Source organism: Phyllobates terribilis, unplaced genomic scaffold (assembly GCF_046119375.1).
Source record: "Phyllobates terribilis strain yellow unplaced genomic scaffold, ASM4611937v1 Scaffold_7__3_contigs__length_470593459, whole genome shotgun sequence".
NCBI classification, from domain to species: Eukaryota; Metazoa; Chordata; class Amphibia; order Anura; family Dendrobatidae; genus Phyllobates; species Phyllobates terribilis.
The window spans coordinates 80,801,674-80,823,400 of record NW_027362767.1 but is presented as its reverse complement, the minus strand read 5'-3'; the positions used below and the strand labels follow the sequence as shown (position 1 = coordinate 80,823,400).

At 39.1% G+C, this 21,727-nt stretch overlaps 1 protein-coding gene across 5 annotated transcripts in view; it reads right to left on the bottom strand.

Moving 5' to 3' along the window:
- DPF3 (double PHD fingers 3) overlaps positions 1 to 21,727 on the bottom strand; it is a 177,840-nt gene that overhangs the window by 6,724 nt on the left and 149,389 nt on the right. The window contains exons 10-11 of one of the 5 annotated variants that reach the window (XM_073638880.1): positions 20,099 to 20,209; positions 1,349 to 9,095 (exon numbers count right to left, since the gene is read on the bottom strand). The exons of 2 other annotated variants lie outside the window; for them this stretch is intronic. In XM_073638880.1, the coding sequence (XP_073494981.1) occupies positions 20,130 to 20,209 (80 nt within the window). In that variant the 3' untranslated portion in view covers positions 1,349 to 9,095; positions 20,099 to 20,129. Of the gene's footprint in view, positions 1 to 1,348; positions 9,096 to 20,098; positions 21,116 to 21,727 lie in introns of those variants that run through there. 2 more of the 5 variants (XR_012247350.1, XR_012247351.1) reach the window with 2 other exon arrangements.

The following is a 21,727-nucleotide window of genomic DNA, read 5'->3' as shown; positions in this document are numbered from 1 at the left end:
AAAAGTTCATTACAATACATGCAAATGAGTTTTCTACTGTATATGCTGCAGTAAGAAAATTGCACACATTTGTCAGAAGGCTTTGGCTATGCAAAGGATAAAATCTGCACCTGTCCGGTCCTCTCCGCAGCAGAAACTTTCTGTGCAGATTGCCTTAAGTGTGAATTCACACACGCAGATTCATTGCAGATTTTTTTGCGACCGTTTCAGTGTGGCTTGCAGAAACACATGCACATGCTACAGAAAACAGACTCATTCCTTTGTTTGGAATGTATTATTTAATCCTTGAAATTTCTGCAATGGATCTGCCCGTGTGATGGTACCGTGACTGATGATTGGGCATCCCCATATACCTGGGACACTTGCATGTGTGTCCTTTTCTAATAAACAGAACAGGTGCACAACATCTGACAATCGTGTATTCCTCCAGGTAAGTGTTAAGATGTGATGATATTAGCCATGCACACCTCCAGCTGCAAAAATGTGCGACACTGGACAGCCGCCATTAAATTGCTTATTTTGTGTTATTGCTGTTTTTGTGTCTGATCTTTTTTGTCATTCAGACGTCTGTGAATCACGTCCGTGTTCTGTGTTATTCATGGTTAGAACATGCATCCATCATAGACTAAAGGGCTCTTCACATGTCCACGTTTTTTGTGGTCTTTAAAAACAATCACTGCGACATGTTTTTGTTTTTTTCATCTGAATGCGGTCTGTGATTAACATTAGTAATTAATAGGAGAAACTTTGCAACCTATTTTTCCAAATGTGAAAAGAACTGATGAAACATTGGATTGTAAGAACTGACCAAACACTGCTGAAAATCGGATGAAAAACACTGACACTTAGAGAGTCTTTTTGGCGTTTGTCAAAAAATCAATAATGTCTGAATGAGGCCTAAACCTGTGTTCACCACATGTTGAATTGTTTTTCTACTTTTTTTATTTATTTTTTTAAGTTGTTTGAAAAAAAAAATTCCTGAGCAGCCGCAACGTGTGAACTCAGTTTAAGTCCTCATTCAGACATCCATTTTTTTTTATTGCATGTGAAAAAAATGGACAGATTTGCAGCAGTTTTTCGTCACAAAAAAACGACAGACATGTGAATAGCACCATGGACTATAATAGGTATGTGTCCTATCAATGAAAAACTGAATGAGGTTTTATATGGATTAATCCAGGAAGTGATTATTCTTTACTAAAGTTGTAGTTTTAACCTTTTTTCACTTCCACAAATGTATCATTCTTTGATCTACCATTTTGATAAAGTTATTTCTAATGTATGCAATGTATAGGAAACACAGGACTGTAATTTATACCACAGCAAAAGAACATTCTTTTTGACACAATTTTGTTATTTCCAAACTAAAGAGATTTAATTCATTTTGCTTGTGAGCATATTAAATACAACTTTAATTACATAATTACTTTGGCTAGAGATTAGTCCAATTATTTTAAACCATCTCGAAATGAAGCATCTCTCGACACCACACAGTAAATCAGTGTAAAATGACGCACAAGAAGCAATGGGATGAACACACAGCACGTAGAATTCAGACCTAGACCAATGAATCAACTAAAGACACAGATACAACTTCTCGCAATGTCATTTGACTGTCTGGTCTGGTGAGGCTTATCGTGAAAAGACTTTACTATTGAAGAACATACAGTAATATCATTAATAGTGCTGAAAATGTACAGAGGGGGAAATCATATGTGCATCAGTATCGGAACCCCAGAAACATACTTATCAACGGAAAAAAACAAGCAGGCTCGCTATTTTATATGATGAATCACTGTAGAATGTGGAAAACAAATTAGCTTACAGTATTGTCACACCCAATAGAAAGATTAAAGAAGTTGTCCACTACTTTTACATTGATGGCCTATCCTTAGAATAGGTCATCAATGTCTGATTGGCTGGGGTCCGACACCCGGCACCCCTGCTGAAAAGCTGTTATTGGCGGAGCTGACCATCTACTTGTAGTGGCTGCCGCGGGGTACTACACATCCGCATTGTATTGATTAGAATAGGAGGCGGATGTGTAGTACCAAGCTTTGGCTACTACAAGTAGACGGCCAGCTCCGCAAATAAGTACTTCCGGTGGCGGCCGCTGACATCGATAACAGCTTTTCGGTGGGGGTGTCGGACCCTGACCGATCAGACATTGACGACCTATCCTAAGGAGAGGCCATCAATGTAAAAGTAATGGACAACCTCTTTAACAATTACTACTTCTTGCTGCAATGTAAAGATTTATGAAACGATCTGAAATAAAAATGTTCTTTACTGGCCATAGCAACCAGTCACAACACAGATTTAATTCCTTATAGTGCTTCTGGAAAATAAAAGGTGCTCATTCAATGGTCAATGCTGTGGGTAAGAAAGACAATTTTTTTCTTTTTGACGATTTCATAAAATTTCAATATACGTAAGCCATTGTGAATTAAATGCACCAACACATAACTTTCTCCTGCGCTAAAGAGTTTGCTACAATTCATTCATATAAAACTATGATCACATTACGTTTTTGTAGGTTATGTTTGTCGTATGAATACATAGAAAAACTCCCGGCACATATGCTAGATGGATCTTGAAGACCATATTCAAAAGTGGATGACAAAAGAGTGACCTTTTGACATTCATTTGGCCAATGTACAGCAGCGTACATCGTAGTCTTCAAATGTGGGATGCAAAGAAATTACAATAGGGCATGTGCACATGTTGTCTTTTTGATGCGTTATTTCCCGTGTGTTATTATCACAGAAAAAATGCATCATTTTCAGAACCAGCAAAGTAAATAGGATTTCTGAAATCTCACGCACACGCTGCTTATTGTTTCCTGCAGTTTCATATCTGCAGCAAGTTAATTCTTTCAGCATTTTTCACCCATACAAATGAACCAAAAAGGTGTGTATATTACACAGTGTATTTCTTGCCAACATATTTCCTGCAACCAATTTTTCTCCTGCAAATACTGAACTCGTGCACACAGCCTTAGCCTGGAATCCAAAGTGTTTAATAGGTTGCAGTAAATTCTGTACAATAAAAGAATTGAGTCTGTAAAACTGTACAATTGATTTTGAAAACTAGTCTATTTTACCTTTCTAGATTTTATATTTTCCAGAGTCGATTTTAACAGTAAAGAGATAATTGGATTTTTTCCTTTTGGGTACACTGACCAGAATTGGACTCACACAGAAGATCAATGTAAAGTTGTATAGTCTTCAACACAAAGAATGGGTAGATACATCACTCAGCAGCTGGAACTTTAAAATTCACTTTATTCATTGCATGTACTAAAATAGTTGAAAGGAAAAGCTCTACATTTATTTTTACCCGTTTTTGTACAAGCGCCTAGTAACATTATTTTTAATTCTTAAAGATCCAGTTGGCGAGTGCTGTATCTGCCTATTTGTTGTGTTGAATATTGTGCTTGTTCATGGTGCTGAGCACCGTCAGCTGTGTACTACAAGCCTGCTATTAGTTTGTCTGTATCTCAGCTGATGTCGACATGAAGATAGCACTGACTACTCTATTATATTGAAATAAAGTGGTATAATGTTCTGTTATAAAGGGAAGGTGTCCATAAATATAAAATGACATATCACTAAGATATTATACTGCATATATGCATATATCGTTAGAGCTAATTGGTCTCAAGACTATTAAAAATGGAAGAATATTTAATTTTGTCCAACGCCACCACTTGACTTGAAGCAGTGTTGCAGTCCTCTAGCACAGGGCTTGTTTGAACGTGGCACTGAATAGGAATAGGAAAAGTGGCCACTACCTGTTCAATATAAGGATATCTGTGGTCTCAGCTGTTAGATCCTTTCCCTTCAGTTATGTATTAATATGGAAATAAAGCTAAAGATCTGTTATATACGTGCTATCTTAGTAGGGTTGTTTCTGCATCATGTGCTTGGATTAATGCAAACCACATTCTGTTGAATGGAACAAAGGCAGACATTTCTGCTTCAAACTTACCATGTGAATGCACCTTAACTTTTTTTTCTCTATCTTGAGTGGTTCAAGAGAAGCCAAAGCTCTGATAATGCCAAAATAGACTATGAAGATATTCAAAATTAGATTTTGTGTGCTTACTTTTGCCTATCAGCTAGTGTCTGGGAGGTATGCATTTGTCTTTCCGGCTTCTATCCAGATATGGTGTTTTTTTATGAGGTGACAGAGTGTAGTGAAACTTTGATTTTGGTTCCTAATGACTTCACCCATTATGGGCATGTCGCCGATTTAGGAGTTGTACTTTTTACATTTTTTTTTTTTTAAATTTTCTCATGTACGAAAAAAGCACATTTAGATATCAAGTGTAATATACAATTCACACGATTTGGATTATTTCATTTACTGAGTTAACGAGGCTATATCTCTCCTTCTGAACAGAAGCCAATCACTGTGGGTCTCTTCCTGCACCTGATGATCAGCTGTTAAAATCAAGGGGAGCCCCATCTCCTGCAGGTGGAACCCAACCAGTCAGCAGAACTGGGTCCAGCTGGTAGTGCCAGACCGTGCGATGACAGCAAGGCCGAAGCTCAACCCACCCTCACCGGGTCATTGGCTAGAAGATTGTAAAACCAAATAATGTGATAAATGGCCACTGCGGTATGTGGCATTTCAGCCAAACAGGCCATTCCCTTAGTCTTTTTTTTCAGACTCGCTCATTCAAGTGAGTAGACATATGAAGAAAAAAAACAAAGCATGTCATTCATGTGGGTTTGTGAGTTAAAAAACAGCACTAGTCGGATGCCATCTATCTGCCGCCCAAGTGTTTTTTTGTTTTTTTTTACTATTTAATTGGTAGGATAAGCTTGTAAAAAAATTTGGGGGGCATACGAGAAAAGCAAGTGCCACAATGATGTTGACACGTGGACCAAAATTTGATGAAAATTGGATCCAGCACACTGATGAATAAACTGTCTATTTTTCATCATGTTGAATTAAAAATTGGATGCCCGAATAAGGCCTTACAAGCTATACAATACTTTTTTTTTGGCCCAGGGAGTATTGTCTGGCCTAAAAGTCCTTAGGCCAGCTGGCTGCATCGAAAAGGAAAAACAATGTTCCCTAGCTCCCTCACCAGCTAGTGCTAAGCACCATCCATCAGCAACGACCAGGGAACGAGGACCAGAGCTTAACCTCATGAATAGGGTTATTACTGTGTGGAGAGAACGCCTGGGTATTCCGCACCAGACTCCGTTAAGTAGACCTTTCATAAAAGTAGTTGAATAAACCCAATATACAGGATAATTTGTATATGGACAGGTTGTTGGAAAACTGCAAGAATGGAAGAAGCAAATTTTTTTTTTGCATGTTCATTTTTTCTTTTTACTCCAATATAACCGTATGAGAGCTTATTTTTTGTGGGACGAGTTGGTTCATGTTATAATCTAACGTAATGAAAACCAGGACATAATTGTAAGTGAGGTGAAATGGTTAAAAAAAATGCAGTTTTAACATCGTTTAGTAAAAATTACCAGGCAGCATGATTCTTCATGTCAGTGCGATTATGTTGATACCAAGCATGTATAAGTTTTGTTTAGATTTTTTCTAAAACACAAATAGTTTTAAAAAAAAAATTACAAACTTTAAAAAAATAAATAGATTTGGTTTGTGTTACCATTTTCTAAGACCCATAACTTTTTAGTGAGGGCTGTGTGAGGGTTGCTTATCACTGCGCCCTGAGTTGTAGTGTTTAATAGTATAATATCCCCCAAAAATTATACTATGTTTTTTGATTTTTTTCAATTGTATTCTTTGACGTATTAAACAAATTCATATCTTGATAGATTAGACATTTATGAATGCGGCAATGCCAAATATGTACGGTATATTTTTTAAAAAATATCTTTTTAACTGGCTAGAATAAGGGGAGCGATTTAAAAAAAAAAGCTGCTTTTTTTTTTTTTTTTAATATTTAAAAAAAGTTTTTTACTTTTCACTTTTTTAGACCCCAGAACGGACTTCAACTTGCGTATATTGAAGTATATAGTCATAATAAGTCTCTTCTGTCCAGGAAGACCAACATCGCAGCAATGGCTGTCGTGGTAACATATCATCACCCCATGATCTGTGATCCCAGAATGGACATTTGGGTTGAATTTCACTACTTAAATGCTGTCTTCAGTATTTGATAGTGACATTTAATTGGCTAACAGCATCAGACCTGTGTGGAGCGGGCTCAGCTCCTGAGACTGCTCAACACAAATGACCATGACGAATATATCATTCGGTTAAAATTCTTTGCGAGTGCCCTAATTTTAAATCGCTTCCTTTTATGTCTTTGCTATTTTTTGACATTACACATGAAAACAGAAGGTACAAATTAAAGCAAGTATCTGGAATCAGCAGGTGTAAATAATAAATATGACTCCTTTGGGGACCAGGTCGCTTACATGTGCTACAGACATGAGATAAATGCTGTGGGAAAGGTGTTAGTAATTAAAATGGGTGATTATTTAATATCTGTACACATTTTAATCTTTTAAATTATATCCATAAGACTGACATTCACCATCTCACTGTTCTGGACTTTGTCTGGGACTTTCGTCAGAATTCATTGAAAAATGGGATTCCGAGGCACCATTGACTTCAATTAGGAAAATGGAGTACAAAACAAGAAACTTTGGACTCCAGTAGATCTGTATTCAGACAGTGTTTTTTTCGTTAAGCCGGCCATATTAGCATAGTTTATTGTGCTATTTCCACCTAAAATTTTGGACTCTATTAGTCTAATTGAACTCAATAGCTCCCTCAGGGGGAGATCTGAATCACTTTTTCCGTGGAATTCTGACTAAAGCCCCTGACGAAGTTAGAAACGGGGTGTGGACACAGTCGTAATCTGCACCTTGCTGCCTTAGACAATACATATTCCATATTACAAACACAAAATCTTGATGCCATGCTCATTATTCTAACATTGACAATAAATAGTACATATCTGGGCTACAAGATCCTGATGAAATCTACCACAAGGTATAAATGTATATTCATATTAAGAAGAAAACTGGGGAGAAAACAGTATATGAACTTGGCGCAGATATGGCATGGAAGATGTGTGTGTATTAAGGCTGAATTCACACATGCTGGTTCTTATGTCAAAAATAGGATGAGAGATGCTTCAGTTTTTCCTTTATACATTTCTTTCAAATTTACTCTTGCTTTAACAAACTGCATGTTTGCAAGGGGCATAAAGCCCTGTTCACACGTTATTGAAAATATCCGCTTCAGATTTGGTCACATATGTGCATGTGTTACTTGCAGATTTCATTGCAGATTTAGTTGTGGATTTCACACTACTCTATTATAAAGCATTGAATAGGATGAAATCCGCAAGGAATCTACAACGCAAATCTTGAACATGTGAATTTAGCCTTAGGGTACCTTGACACACAGTGATTTTTTTTTTAAAGGAAAATCCCTGTGGTCAGGTGTTAGCTGCTGTGTGTGTGTGTTTTTACCTTTTTTTCCCCCAAAACACAGTCAATGATTATATATTACTTATAGGCGAAAAGAGGGAAAACACAGATTAGAAACAGGCAAAAAAAAAAGTTTGTGTAAAGAAAGCCTAACATTGTATTTATATATTCTGATTCTGTTGCTTTTTGGCAAAAAAAAACAAAAAAAAAAACATTTTTCCATGTTCTTGTACAGTTTCAGAAAAGTCAATATTGTTGATGAATATATAGACCTGCTAGAGGAGCATGTTTCTGCCAGATTAAAGTGAGATACTTCACATACCCTAAAAGACTTGACAGTTTTCTCCAAAACATTATACATTATTAATGTAACAGTAGTAGTCGACCTGGGCTCTAATTGCATGAGTGCATCCTAAGGATAAGAAATGAAGTATATGAGCCCAGCAAAAGAAATCCTGTCGCTGCCAAAATACTGAAATTTCACTTTTCTGTCTGCTTGAGTAGAATGGTAACTGTTAAAGCAACTAGTATCCCAAAGTTTTTTTTGTTTTTTTTTTACAAGGAAAAAATAAAAACATGATAACATAAAAAAAGTGCGTGACGTTTTGCTCCACCAGCATTGCCTGTATTGATACAGCAACAGAATAACAGGTCACAGTAACGTATGATAGATTAGTACAGCTTAAAAGGAACCGGTCAACATATTGTTGCAGTGGTATGACTATGTAGTCACTAGTCCTTCAACAAAAATACCTTTAATTATTATTATTATTATTTTTATTTTTTTTTTTAAATAGAGATTCAGTGTGCCAGTCATTATACATCTAGCATTGAATCCACAAGTAAATTGGTCTTGAAAAGCATTGTTGGTATGTCAATGCACTTGGAAGAAGCCATCCAAGTGCAAGCAAACATCCCAGTGCACTTCCACCCTGCTTTGTATATGGCTGCCACGTTGGATTTCCCATGACTGGAATATCTGATCTCTACATAAAAGGTATTATTCTTATTGAAGGATAGTTACCTTTATAGCCATACCAATACTTCCATATGAAAAATTTGCAGAAAGGTTCCCTTTGAATAACTTTGATCACTACCATCCAGTGATTGACAGCCTCTTTACATCTCAGCAGTGGTGATTTACACACAAACCAGCATGATGCAGAATTGAAGTTTCTCATCCGCTTATATAAAATTGCTTTACATATGTACAAGACAGAAAATGTAAAACAAAACAAAAAAAGTAAACCAACATCTCTTTTCATAATTGTTTTCATTCATTTCAGTGTGATCCTCCTTGTCCACAGTAAATGTATGAAAGCAAAACAATACTGTGCAACTTTTCCCCTTTCCTTTCTTTTGTTTAAATATTGTAATAAATAAGGAGCAATTGTTTTGTCTTTTGCTAAATATACTTGAAACTAGCTGGGTGTCAAACACAGCGTCTAAGCTAAAAAATATATATATATATATACTGTATATAAAAAGAAAACCCCAAGATCTTCAGCCAAAGCCAATATTTGTTTTCTCATATTGCACAAGCAAGGGGTTTGGCTCCAGGTGCAGAGTATATTTAGATGAAGTCATTATTATTGTCACCAAAACTGACTTGGATTGCTTTCTTGTAGGAAGTAGATGATCATCGTAGGGCATGGTGACCTGTGCGAAATAAAAAAAAGAAAGCAAAATTATCATTCTTAAAATCTCTACAATTTAGCTTACTTATTCCATATACATGGCAGATATAATATAAATATAACAGACTAGTGAAAAATCTGAAAAGTAAGACTGATTTAAAAAATATAAGTATTAATAGGTTACCGTATTTTTATCAATTAACAAATGAGAAATCACATCAATATTTGGTGTGACCACCATTTACTTTCAAAACAACATCAATTCTTCTAGGTACAATTGCAAATAGTTGTTGAAGAAACTCGTCAGGGAGGTTGTTCCAAACATATTGGAGAATTAACTACAGATCTTCTGTGGATGTCGCTTGTGTAAATCCTTTTCTCTCCATGTAATGCCAGACATAAATTGATGATATGAGATCAGGGCTCTGTGGGGGCAGGTTCATCACTTCCAGGACTCCTTGTTCTTCTTTACGCTGAAGATAATTCTTAATGACAATGGCTTGATGTTTGGGGACGTTGTTCTGCTGCAGAATAAATTTGGAGTCAATCAGACGCCTCCCTGATAGTACTGCATGATGGATAAGTATCTGCCTGTATTTCTCAGCATTAATGACACTATTAATGCAGACCAAATCCCCATCTCCATTTGTTGAAATATAGACCCAAACTTGTAAGAAACCTTCATTGTTAATTGCAAACACTCATTTTTGTACTGTTCCCCTGACCGTCTGCAAACAAACGGCCCTCAAAAGCCAAATATTTCACTTTTTTGACTCCTTCGTCCAGAGCACTTGCTGGCATTTTTCTGCACCCTAGTTCTTATATTTTCGTGCATAGTTGAGTCGTTTGGCCTTGTTTTCCATGCTGAAGGTATGACTTTTGGGCCTCAATTTTTCCATAAAGACCACTTCTGGCCAGACATTTCTAAACAGTAGATGGTACCCACTTGTTGCGGCCAGTTTTGAACTGATGACACTGCTGGACAACTTCTTAATTTCAAAGGGAAATAAGCATGACGTGTCTTTCATCTGCTGCACGGTTTCTTGGAAGACCATTCTGTCTACTGTCCTCAACGTTGCCCATTTCTTGGTGCTTCTTCAAAAGAGTTTGAACAGCACACTTTGAAAGAAATCCCAGTCTGCTGTTAAACTATTGCCTGGGATAGACCTCGATGATGCAGTATAACTACCTTGTGTCTCGTTGCTGTGCTTAGTCTTGCCATGGTATATGTCCTGTGACATGAAAATGTCATGCAGAAGTTCACTTTTTGTAGCAATGTTTGGCTGCTCTTTACCCAGATTTAAACTTCCTACAGACCTGTTTCTGTTTCAGTTAATGGCTGCTTGTCAACCTACCTATGAAAATGATAATCATGATCACTTGTTTGGTCATACACCTAACTATAAACTCCCTAATGTTGGGTTAGTGTACCTAGAAAATTTGTTGTTTTGAAGGAAAAGGGTGATCACACCAAATTTCTCTTTTGTTCATCCACTTTGTTATACTATACCATTTTACTATACAAAGTCTGAATGCTAATAATGTCACTAATTATTCACTATCAATTGCCAAGTGCTTGTCACTGCTGTCTCAGTACTTCTAGAAGAGTGTCAGAGCGCACACTCGCCTGCCACTAAAGTCAAACCTCTCCTCCCTGAATGACTGCACAAATCAGACAATGGGTTGCTCTTCATTCACACAATTTACCTATTCTATGGGCCAGTCATATGTAATTTGTACAAAAACCCTTTTTAAATGCCAAAAGTATACAAAATAGGTCATGAATTCAAAATCTTGCCCTGACTTAAAGTGAACCTGACTACTGATTCATACTGCCCGAACCATGTGCAGCATGAACAGGACACTGGCTGCATTATAGAAACTGTGTATGTTTTACTATAAAACACTATGGTGTTTCAGAGAAAAACTAATTTGAAAAGCTGGCCAGTGACTATATGTCTCAGACGACTAGTCTAAGAGGCTCAGACAGCATGCATCCGCTGTAGTAATAAGCGCAAGTGCTCGCTTCTCGAGTTTGCTCAGGGTGCTCGGATATGCACTGAGTATCGCGCGTGCTCGAGTCACATGTTCGAGTCCCCGCGGCTGCATGTTTTGCGACTGTTAGACACAAAACATGCGGGGATTGCCTGACATACACGTGACCTATTTCGTATACTTTTGGCATTTAAAAAGTGTTTTCGTACAAATTACATATGCTATGTCATATGGCACAAATCATTGTGATAAGACAATATGCTATCAGTATGATACATAGAACTGCAGGTGAACCCCACCAAGTCACTTATGGCAATGTGCAAAATATACTGTAATATGACAGATCTAATCCCTGATGTATAGTGAAGTCCTACTAAGGTCCACCTTTTTGTGTGACATTTACATTAATACAGTGCTATCAGTTGAGCACTATATTGATTTGCCACATTTTTGGCCATGTCTGAAGACTAAGAATACTTCCAGGATGGAGACCAGACAAAGTCCACAGTGACTCCAGCATAATTCAAGTGAACAGCTCCGTCGGAGTTCCCGTCACCATAGTTTTTTGGGGATTCTTATAGAAACTCAGACATAGTGTCCAGCAGAGAGCACTATATTAATGTGAACCTAACGTTGACCCCTTCATGACCTAGCAAATTTCCGTTTTCGCGCTTTCGGTTTTTCCTTCCCTTATTCCAAGAGCCATAACTTTATTTTTCTGTCCCCATACCTATATGAGGGCTTGTTTTTTGCAGGACAATTTGCCCTTTTGAATGACACCATTCATTTTATTATGTGATGCACCAGAAAGTGGAAAAAAAATTAGAAGTACATTGAAATTGAAATAAAAAGTAAAATTCCACTATTTTTTTTTTGGGGGGGGGGTTATTTACCATGTTTACTATATGGTAAAACTGATCTGGTAATATTCTCCAGGTCAGTACAAGTACGCGGAAACCAAACAGGTATAGTTGTTTTTTTTTTATTTAAATGATGGGGAAAAAAAATTGGAAATTAGTAAGAAAAAAAAAAGTCGCACATGTTGCCATTTTCTGAGACCCTTAGCGTTTTCATTTTTCGGGATATGGAGTCACGTGAAGGGTTATTTTTTTGCGCCAGATACAATGTTTTGATCACCTTATATTGCAATGTGGCAGTGGCCAAAAAAGGTAATTTTTATTTCCTACGCCGTTTACCGATTTGATAGATCAGACTTTTATGAACACAATGATGTCAAATAGTGTATTTATTTTTTTTAATTGTCTTATTTTTAATGGAGCAAAAGAGGGGTGATTTGTTGGTTTTTTTTTTTATTTTTTTAAATTTTTTTTATGTTTTTTTACTTTTCACTGATTTTAATAGTCCCTTTAGGAGACTTGAAGCTGAGCTCATCTGATCGCCAGTGCTATACATAGCAGGAATCACGATCTCCTATGAACACCAGCCACGTTCGTAGTGTAGAAGTGTTCAATTGCTCTAGAAAGCAACAGCAGAAGAGATGAAGTATTACAAAATCAATGGTTTATCCAATTATGCACATATGTGACAGGTCCTCCAGAACAATACACAATGCCTTAAAATACCTTTTTTGTGGGGAAGAGGCATTTTAACATATCAATACATTCATTTTTGTCTGATTTCCCTTACAAGTAGGGCCGGTATATTGGCTGTATAGGAATTTCAGCCTACATGTTTCCTAGGATCCAACAGCTCTTATTTCCTCAATACACTCGCTGATCACCTGTTCACTGGGTCCAGGGGAGGAAGCAGGATAAGTGCTTCCTAATCTATATACACATTGCTAGTTCAACGCTGTGTATACAGAGATAGTGAAGGTAAATATGGTAATAAACCATGTTTATTTTCTCTATGGGAAATCTGTCTGTGTGTGACAGCTGTCTCCCCACTCCCACAGCTAAACGATCTTTGTGAAAGTTGCTTACACTGCATTGACATTTTAGAACGTCAGTGCAGGGATAAGTGTGGACTGCCCGGACGTGTAACGTCTATGGGCAGTCTACGAGTAGTTGAGGAGGATCCTTATTTTACAATATATATTGTATACATTATTAAAGCTCTTAGACCTGATAAGACTAGTGTATTTAGTTTGTAAATCCATGTCAGAAAAACCGTAATCCATTTTGAAAGCTTTCACTCCTGATAATAAGATGAAGTCAGAATGACTCTGTACTTGTAATTTAAAATGATGATCTATCAAAATTTAGTTTGGTTTTCTTCCAAGCAGATACATTTATGGCATATTGATTGGAGGTCACCTAGATGTCTGATTGGCTAGTGTCTGCTTAACTCCAAATTTGATCATTTTGGTTATCATGAATGGGTTCTAGCAGAGGCTATTGCTCAACGAGCAGTGACTCCTATAAGTCAGCGCTCAGCTTCAGCCAGAAGACAAACTACAGAAACTAGTCATTTTAGCAATTGGACATTTATGGCATATCCTATAGATACTCAGATAATTGGTATGTAATGTAGTTTTGAAAATCCCCTTAAATTACACAAGTGTTACAAATTATCAATTTGTCTTCTTTTCATAGAAGGTGATGCTTCTAACAATGAGAGAGTTTAAAGGGAAGATGTTAGCAGATTTTTGCTATGTAATCTGACAGCACCATGAGGTTAAAGACAATCACCCTGATTCCAGTGATGTGTCACTTAGCATACTGGATCCACCAGTTGTGATAGACTCACAGATTTCTCTGCTGTAGATGTAGCAGTGTCCGGTAGTTGAGCTGTGTATAACCCGCCCACACCACAGATTTCTGTGTACATTGTATAGTGATAGAGAGCTGTTAATCAGTGCTGGGGGTGTGGTTGGACTATTCTGCACGTGCCAACTTGTCCTGTAGTAAATCTCCTGCTCATAAAACACTGATTCTATTGAAACTGCAAAATGCAGTCTAGTAAGTGACATCACTGGAATCAGGGTCTCTGCTCCTACATTATTATGCGCTCAGATTGCATAGCAAAACCTGCTGATGAATTCCCCCAAGTGTCTTTATGATTTACAGTTTTCTTGAGGAGAAATTCCTCTGAATTATTAATTGATCACCTTTGCAATTTGCTCATATCTATGTGTCAATAATTTGTGTACTATAGCTAAATTCAAAAAGCCATGTAATGTAACAGACCGTTTTTTCTCTTAACATCTCTATTGCCTATATTTCTCATCCATTTTTAAAAACCGAAGGAGGTACATACATAGTCTGTACTTCATCTGTTTTTAACCGAATCTGTCTTCCATGTTTCATCCAATTTATAAAGATCCCCATAGACTTTAATTCCGGAGTCTGATCCAAAACAGATAAGGAATAAGATGTGCTCAAAGTCTCAAGGACCAGACACACAGATCAGTTCTTTAAAACAGATGTGTGTATGAATCAGTGAAACTTTATGGATCCAAGAAAAAAATGACAGCACATGGACACCGATGTGTGATGTAGCTTAGATTGTGTTTGGTTACATGAATGGCATGTATAAATCAGATACGTTGATTGTTTTGAAAGCTCAAAGCCTAAAATAGCTGTATCGTTGTCGGGCTTGAGGAAACAGTGATTTGCTTAAAGGGGTTGTCAAGCACTGGTGGAGTTTTCGGCTTTGCAGCTTGCTGAATCCAAAGGGCCGTATAAATCAGACCGCACTGCAATGGACTAGCCGGTAGCTCTCCTGACCCGAGCGGGAAAGCTGCATGTATTTCTAGACAGGGAAAATACACTGCTCAAAAAAATAAAGGTAACACTCAAATAACACATCCAATATCTGAATGAATGAAATATTCTCATTGAATACCTTATTCTGTACAAAGTTGAATGTGCTGACAACAAAATCACACAAAAATCATCAATGGAAATCAAATTTATTAACCAATGGAGGCCTGGATTTGGAGTCACCCCCAAAATTAAACTGGAAAAACACACTACAGGCTGATCCAACTTTGATGTAATGTCCTTAAAACAAGTCAAAATGAGGCTGAGTATTGTGTGTGGCCTCCATGTGCCTGTATGACCTCCCTACAATGCCTGGGCATGCTCCTGATGAGGTTGCGGATGGTCTCCTGTGGGATCTCCTCCCAGACCTGGACTAAAGCATCCGCCAACTCCTGGACAGTCTGTGGTGCAACGTGACGTTGGTGGATGGAGTGAGACATGATGTCCCAGATGTGCTCAATCGGATTCAGGTCTGGGGAATGGACGGGCCAGTCCATAGCTTCAATGTCTTCATCTTGCAGGAACTACTGACACACTCCAGCCACATGAGGTCTGGCATTGTCCTGCATTAGGAGGAACCCAGGGCCAACTGCACCAGCATATGGTCTCACAAGGGGTCTGGGGATCTCATCTCGGTACCTAATGGCAGTCAGGCCACCTCTGGCGAGCACATGGAGGGCTGTGCGGCCCTCCAAAGAAATGCCACCTCACACCATTACTGACCCACTGCCAAACCGGTCATGCTGAAGGATGTTGCAGGCAGCAGATCGCTCTCCACGGCGTCTCCAGACTCTTGTCACGTCTGTTAAATGTGCTCAGTGTGAACCTGCTTTCATCTGTGAAGAGCACAGGGCGCCAGTGGCGACTTTTCCAATCCTGGTGTTCTGTGGCAAATGCCAAGCGTCCTGCACGGTGTTGGGCTGTGAGCACAACCCCCATCTGTGGACGTCAGGCCCTCATACCACCCTCATGGAGTTGGTTTCTAACAGTTTGTGCAGACACATGCACATTTGTGGCCTGCTGGAGGTCATTTTGCAGGGCTCTGGCAGTGCTCATCCTTGCACAAAGGCGGAGGTAGCAGTCCTGCTGCTGAGTTGTTGCCCTCCTACGGCCCCCTCCACGTCTCCTGGTGTACTGGCCTGTCTCCTGGTAGCGGCTCCAGCCTCTGGACACTACGCTGACAGACACAGCAAACCTTCTTGCCACAGCTCGCATTGATGTGCCATCCTGGATGAGCTGCACTACCTGAGCAACTTCTGTGGGTTGTAGAGTCCGTCTCATGCTACCACGAGTGTGAAAGCACAACCGACATTCAAAAGTGACCAAAACATCAGCCAGAAAGCATGTGCACTGAGATTGAGTGTGTCTTGATAACTGCCAATAATTTCCATCTATTGTCTATTCCATTTGCACAACAGCATGTGAAATTGATTGTCAATCAGTGTTGCTTCCTAAGTGGACAGTTTGATTTCACAGAAGTTTGATTTACTTGGAGTTATATTCTGGTGTTTAAGTGTTTCCTTTATTTTTTTGAGCAGTGTAGGTAATGGTCCAAAAATTAGACAAAGGGATGTAGTATTACTTTATTTAATCTCCAATAAAATCATGTGGTGAATCCAAAAAATATTAAAAGGACAGGGAAACATATGGCCTACACGTATCAAACCCCAATAGGTTCTTAATCATAGCATTTTTATGTATTTCTATGCAGCTGTTAAGCTCGGGTCAGGAGAGCAGCCGGCCAGTCCATGCACTGCGTTCCGATCTATATGGCTGTCTGCACCCTAACAGTGTGTAATATATACATTGTTAGGATTTCATTCCTTTTGCCGCTTCCAGTGGTCGCCCTGTGACCGCAAGTAGGCAATTTGCGTACTTGCAGTCACATGCCGGCTAGCTTCTCATATGCTTATTTCAATGTTCCATTGAGAACAGCGGATGAGAATCTAGTCGATGTGACTGAAGTTAAGCAAATCACATTCTTGTGATCACTTGTTGACTGATAGAATAAGTAAACGGAGTCAAATCCTACAAGTGTGTATATTACACACTGCTACCATTCAGCAAGTCACAATGATAGCTGTAAAGTCCACCAAGGCTGGACAACCCTTTTCATTATTTAATCGGTACTTTCTGAGAGTTATAATGGCATTTGTGTGCTGTCCGTGATTTTCCCAGACCCACAGCCTTGTATTGGTGATTTTGATCTGAGACTGATCAAAACTAACATATCTCCATTTCTTTGCGGACCACTGGACATGTGCACAGCCACATGGGTAAGTGTTCTAGCCTTAAAAAAAAAAAATCAGATAGAACACATACATGAAAACAGACGTCTGAAATAGGCCTAAATCTCTAAGAAATGAGGAAACTGTTAAAGGGGTTATTCCTTTTTAGTAAAGGAATATCTCCGGCTATAGGTTATAAAGAAACAGTGCTGTACTCACATTTCCCAGGTCTACTGGCGAGTCTCCCCTGCTGCTCTCGGTGTCTGGCAGCCAATTGGTGAACTCATTGGCTCTGCCAGTGTAGACACACCGCCTCCTTCAGAGGTGCTGAGCTCACTGATTGGCTGCTGCGCTGACTTCAGCACTGCAGCCAATGCCAGATACCTAGAGAGCAGCGGCACAGACTTGCCGGTGTTCCCAGGAAAGGTCAGTATAGTGCAGTTTGTTTCTTTATAATAACCTGCAGCCTGGGGACATTCAATTACTGAAAGGGAACAACCCCTTTAAGTCCTGGTTCAGACGCTGCAAACCCAGGTGCCATTGTTAAAAGGACTGTCAGCACAGAATGAATTGTCCCACTGTTCGGTTGTTCATAGCATTGCCAATCATTTAATTACACCTTCCCACCTGCTTGTTTTCCCTCTATCTCCACCACTGTCTGCTTTGATTGACAGCTCTGGCTTTATAGAGCCAGAGAAGGAGATAGATGGAAAACAAGCAGGTGGAAAGGAGTTTTCTTGATGATTGACTGCGCCAAGATGCACCGAACGCCCATTCTTAGTTTGAACAGTCATTCAGTCATTAAAAGTTCGGGATTCCTACCGGACAATTAGTGTCCAGTGCTAAACGCCAAACACTGACTTCTCCCGGAAGTTCGTTGCAATGTTTGGCAGTTCGGGAGAGAGAATATTTTCCAGCTCAAAAGTTCCGCTCACCATCGTTCTCAATGGGGTTCATGTTCTGGTTCAAGTTCAGGTACAGTTCTGGCACCCGAACCGAACTTTGGAATAAAGTTTAGGTCAGGTACCAGAACCCGAACTTCCACGAATCTGCGCATCCCTAGCCACAACATCTCTACTGTGTGAAACTAAGATGTGCTGATGAGCATCACGTATCCTTCACTGTAGAGACTGGTCGTGGCTCTTAGCGGCCAGACTCAGTGAGACACCATCTTGTTACAGATTTCTGACCGTTATAAAGCATAGAAATGACATCACAAATATAAAGGGTTATTTTTTTATTATTATTTTTACATTGGAAAGCCAGATACATTTTAATGTGCAAGTACTGTTCTTCAGTAATTCTTTAAACACAGGGAACTTGGAGCTATTGCACATTGACTTGAGCAAGTGGACTATGAGATCTGTAGTAGAAATTCATGGTTCTTAATTGCCTATGATCTAGCAAAATAAATGTGATACCCGCTTTGGATGAAATAACGCTACATCACCCACAGGGCTGTGGAGTTGGACTCGTGGATTCTGAGCCCATTTTGGTGGAATCGGAGTCCGTATAAAATGGACCGACTCCTACAATATATAATAAATTGGGTACAGTAGTTCAATGCAGTTTGTGGGGAATATTTTTTCATAAGAATTTGGGAAAGTTATGAAATGTCCTATAAATGTCTGTCCTATTCCTGATCTAAGTGTCTAGACTTTTAGCTGAGATGAATCTGTGCTACAGTAAATTTATCACTTAAACATGAGCCATGTATGAGGGAGTCGGAGTCGTGGAGTTGGAGTCGGTGGCATGGAAATTGAGGAGTCGGAAGTTTGGCTTACCGACTCCACAGCCCTGATCACCCACCACACTCTTTTACTCGTATCAGAAGCCACAACAGTGCAACCATCTACATGCTGCACTTAAGGGGGTGTCCACTACTCGGGAACACTTATACTCCCCTCTGGTGGCAGCGTCCTTCCAGCGGTGTCGGGACTCTCTCTCCTGGTGATTGCGGCACAGTGTGACGTCTCGTGATCTCTGAGGCCAACAGTGGCTACTTCACTCTCCCCATCTTTGGACAAATCGCTTACATCTGGAGTGAAGCAGCCGCTGATTGGCGGGAGAGACAGTGCGACACCGCTGGAACGGCTCCGGCACATGAGGCAAGTATACATGTTATTTTAAAAGAGGGGAAAAAAAAACAGATTGAGAAGTGGACAACACTTTAACATAAGGATACCCTTCATAAAAATAAGGAAACTCTTCTATTTTGGATATAAGTAGAATAGCTAATAAGACTGAATGTACTTACTGGCATTTATTTGGAATTACTGGATACTTTCTAATCACATGCTCCAGTCTTATTTATAGCATCCAATAATGACCGACTTGTTTTCTTATCGAATCACAAACAATACAAAATCAGCATCAACCCTTATATATTTGGGAACTCTGTACTATTTCAAATTTGTATTAAAAGGGTTCTCCGCTTTCAGAAAAGTGAACCACAAAATACCTAAAATAAGAAACGGGGCAGCTCCTCGCCTTGTCCAAGTCCAGCGCCAGCTTCCCACTGCCGCTCAGGTGTTTGGCTGCAGCAGTGAAGTCACGTCGACAGCACACCAGCTCCCTGACGATGCTCAGCGACTCATGATTAGCTACATCGGTGATGCGTGCAGTCAACGTGACGTCACTGCTGCGGCCAAAACCCTGAGCGCTGAACTAAAGAAGGTAACACTGAACTCCAAAACAGACCACATTCACACACTGAGATGTTACATGTAGATCTGCCTCCATCTAGTGTGTATAGGATTCACACAAGTTATGTATCTGTCCCACCATGCATGGTGTGCTTTTCTTTACCATCTATCCTATATAAATATATGATAATCGATCGGCATATACAATGAGCCCTAGTGCTACTTTGTTGATGCTTCCAGTTTGCTCAGTAGTCTCCATTTATGCGTTATGAAGCAAGTTTTGATTATTGCTCAATTCTTTTTCTTACATACATATACAAGTTCTTTTGTTTTCCATTCTTGCTAAATAACATTTGTAAACTATCGGAAATAACACTGGATTTCAGTGAGTTTTAGAGCAACACGATGGAGTAAAATGTGCAGGTAGCATACCTTTGCAATCCTGCTGCAGTGCAGTCTGAATTCAGCTCAGCAGGTGCGATGATAGTTTGGTCTCATTTCCATTGCCCTGTGGACCATTAATGGGTGTTGCTTTGGTATCTTCTAGTAGGTGGTATTGAATAAGGAGACAAAAAGGTGCCTTTTAGACATCAGGGAGTCTTTTGAGCCACAGAAAAATAAATAGCACATATAAATCATTGCAAGGGGGAAAGCAAGCCTGAGGTATGTATCCCATTTGCTTGTATGCTTGTTCTATAACTACAGACCTTCTGACCTTATGCAGAGGTTCTAGTGGAGGAAAATCAGGATGAACTTGCTCCTTGTACAGCAGTGTTTGCATTAACTTAGGTAGATTTTCCTCACTGTGTGTGCAAAATTCGATAAAATCAGCATTTTACAAAAGTCTTCTGTCACTGAGGTAATCAGGGTCGCAGACAGAAAGTAAGTAGAATTCCAGTGTTTTCCTACATCTGTTTTTATTGTGAATTGTGGATACCGATATTAAAGGCATTCATTTAGCAATCCAAAGTGCCCTTAAAAACCAGCTCTGGGATGCTGGCTAATACTGGAGAGATGAGCTCCGCTCATACCAAAAGAAAAAAAAAATATATATATATATATATATATTTATCCACAGTTTTCATTTTAAAATAAATTGCAAAATATTCTTAGTATTTTTCAAAAGTCCAGTTTGGATACAGTTGTGCTTGGTAAAATGGAGAAGAAATAAAAAATATTAAAACGAGGGGAAAATGGAAACCAAAAACACAAAAATGAAGGTAGGGATCAGAAGTGTCAGGTAGAAGATGGCATGGATCCAGATAAGTTTGCTTTAGCAGTCTCCCCAGTCCTCTGCAGTAGGGGAGTGAGTGGCTCGGGCTGAGGAAGGCCCCTCCCAGTCATCCTCATCAAAGCCATGAAACGTGGAAGTGTCGCTTTCTGACGTGGATCCAAACAAGTCCTCTGCGTTGTGCAGCTCCTCTTTTCTGCTTTCTCTTCCCAAATGAGCTGACATGTATGATGAATATATCAGCACAAGGGTTAAGTAACATACAGTTATCTATGCATACTAAACAGCACAGCCACACCACCGAGACATAAAATAAAGCAAAATAAAATATACAAGCATTCATAACCTTTAAAGCAAATTAACTGTCCCAGTACACAAATTGGCAGCAAAAGGGTTATTTATTTTTTTTTTTACTCAAGTCCATTTATTTTTCAAAAACATCAAGCAAATTGATTCCAGCAACAAGTTTGTCTGCATACTGCTTACAGACCCAGCAAATAAATACTGTGTGTGCACACTATCCATGCATCAGCATAGCTAATCCCTATGGGCTAGCCAAGAAGGAACCTAACTCTAGAAAGAAACAGCAGAATATCCAGTCTATTTGTGAGCATTAAACAAATGATAACTGCTATTAAAATCCTCCTGTAATACAGCATGGCTTCTTACATGACAACAGTTCACAAGAAAACAGCCAACCCATGAGATACCGATAAGCTGTAATAACCTGGTTTACGTTTGGCCATACATTTTTAAAGTTGGATTCACATTTTCGCTATGAAAAGTACCAGGATTTCTTCAACAGGCGCCTGTGTTTTTCCTATTTATAT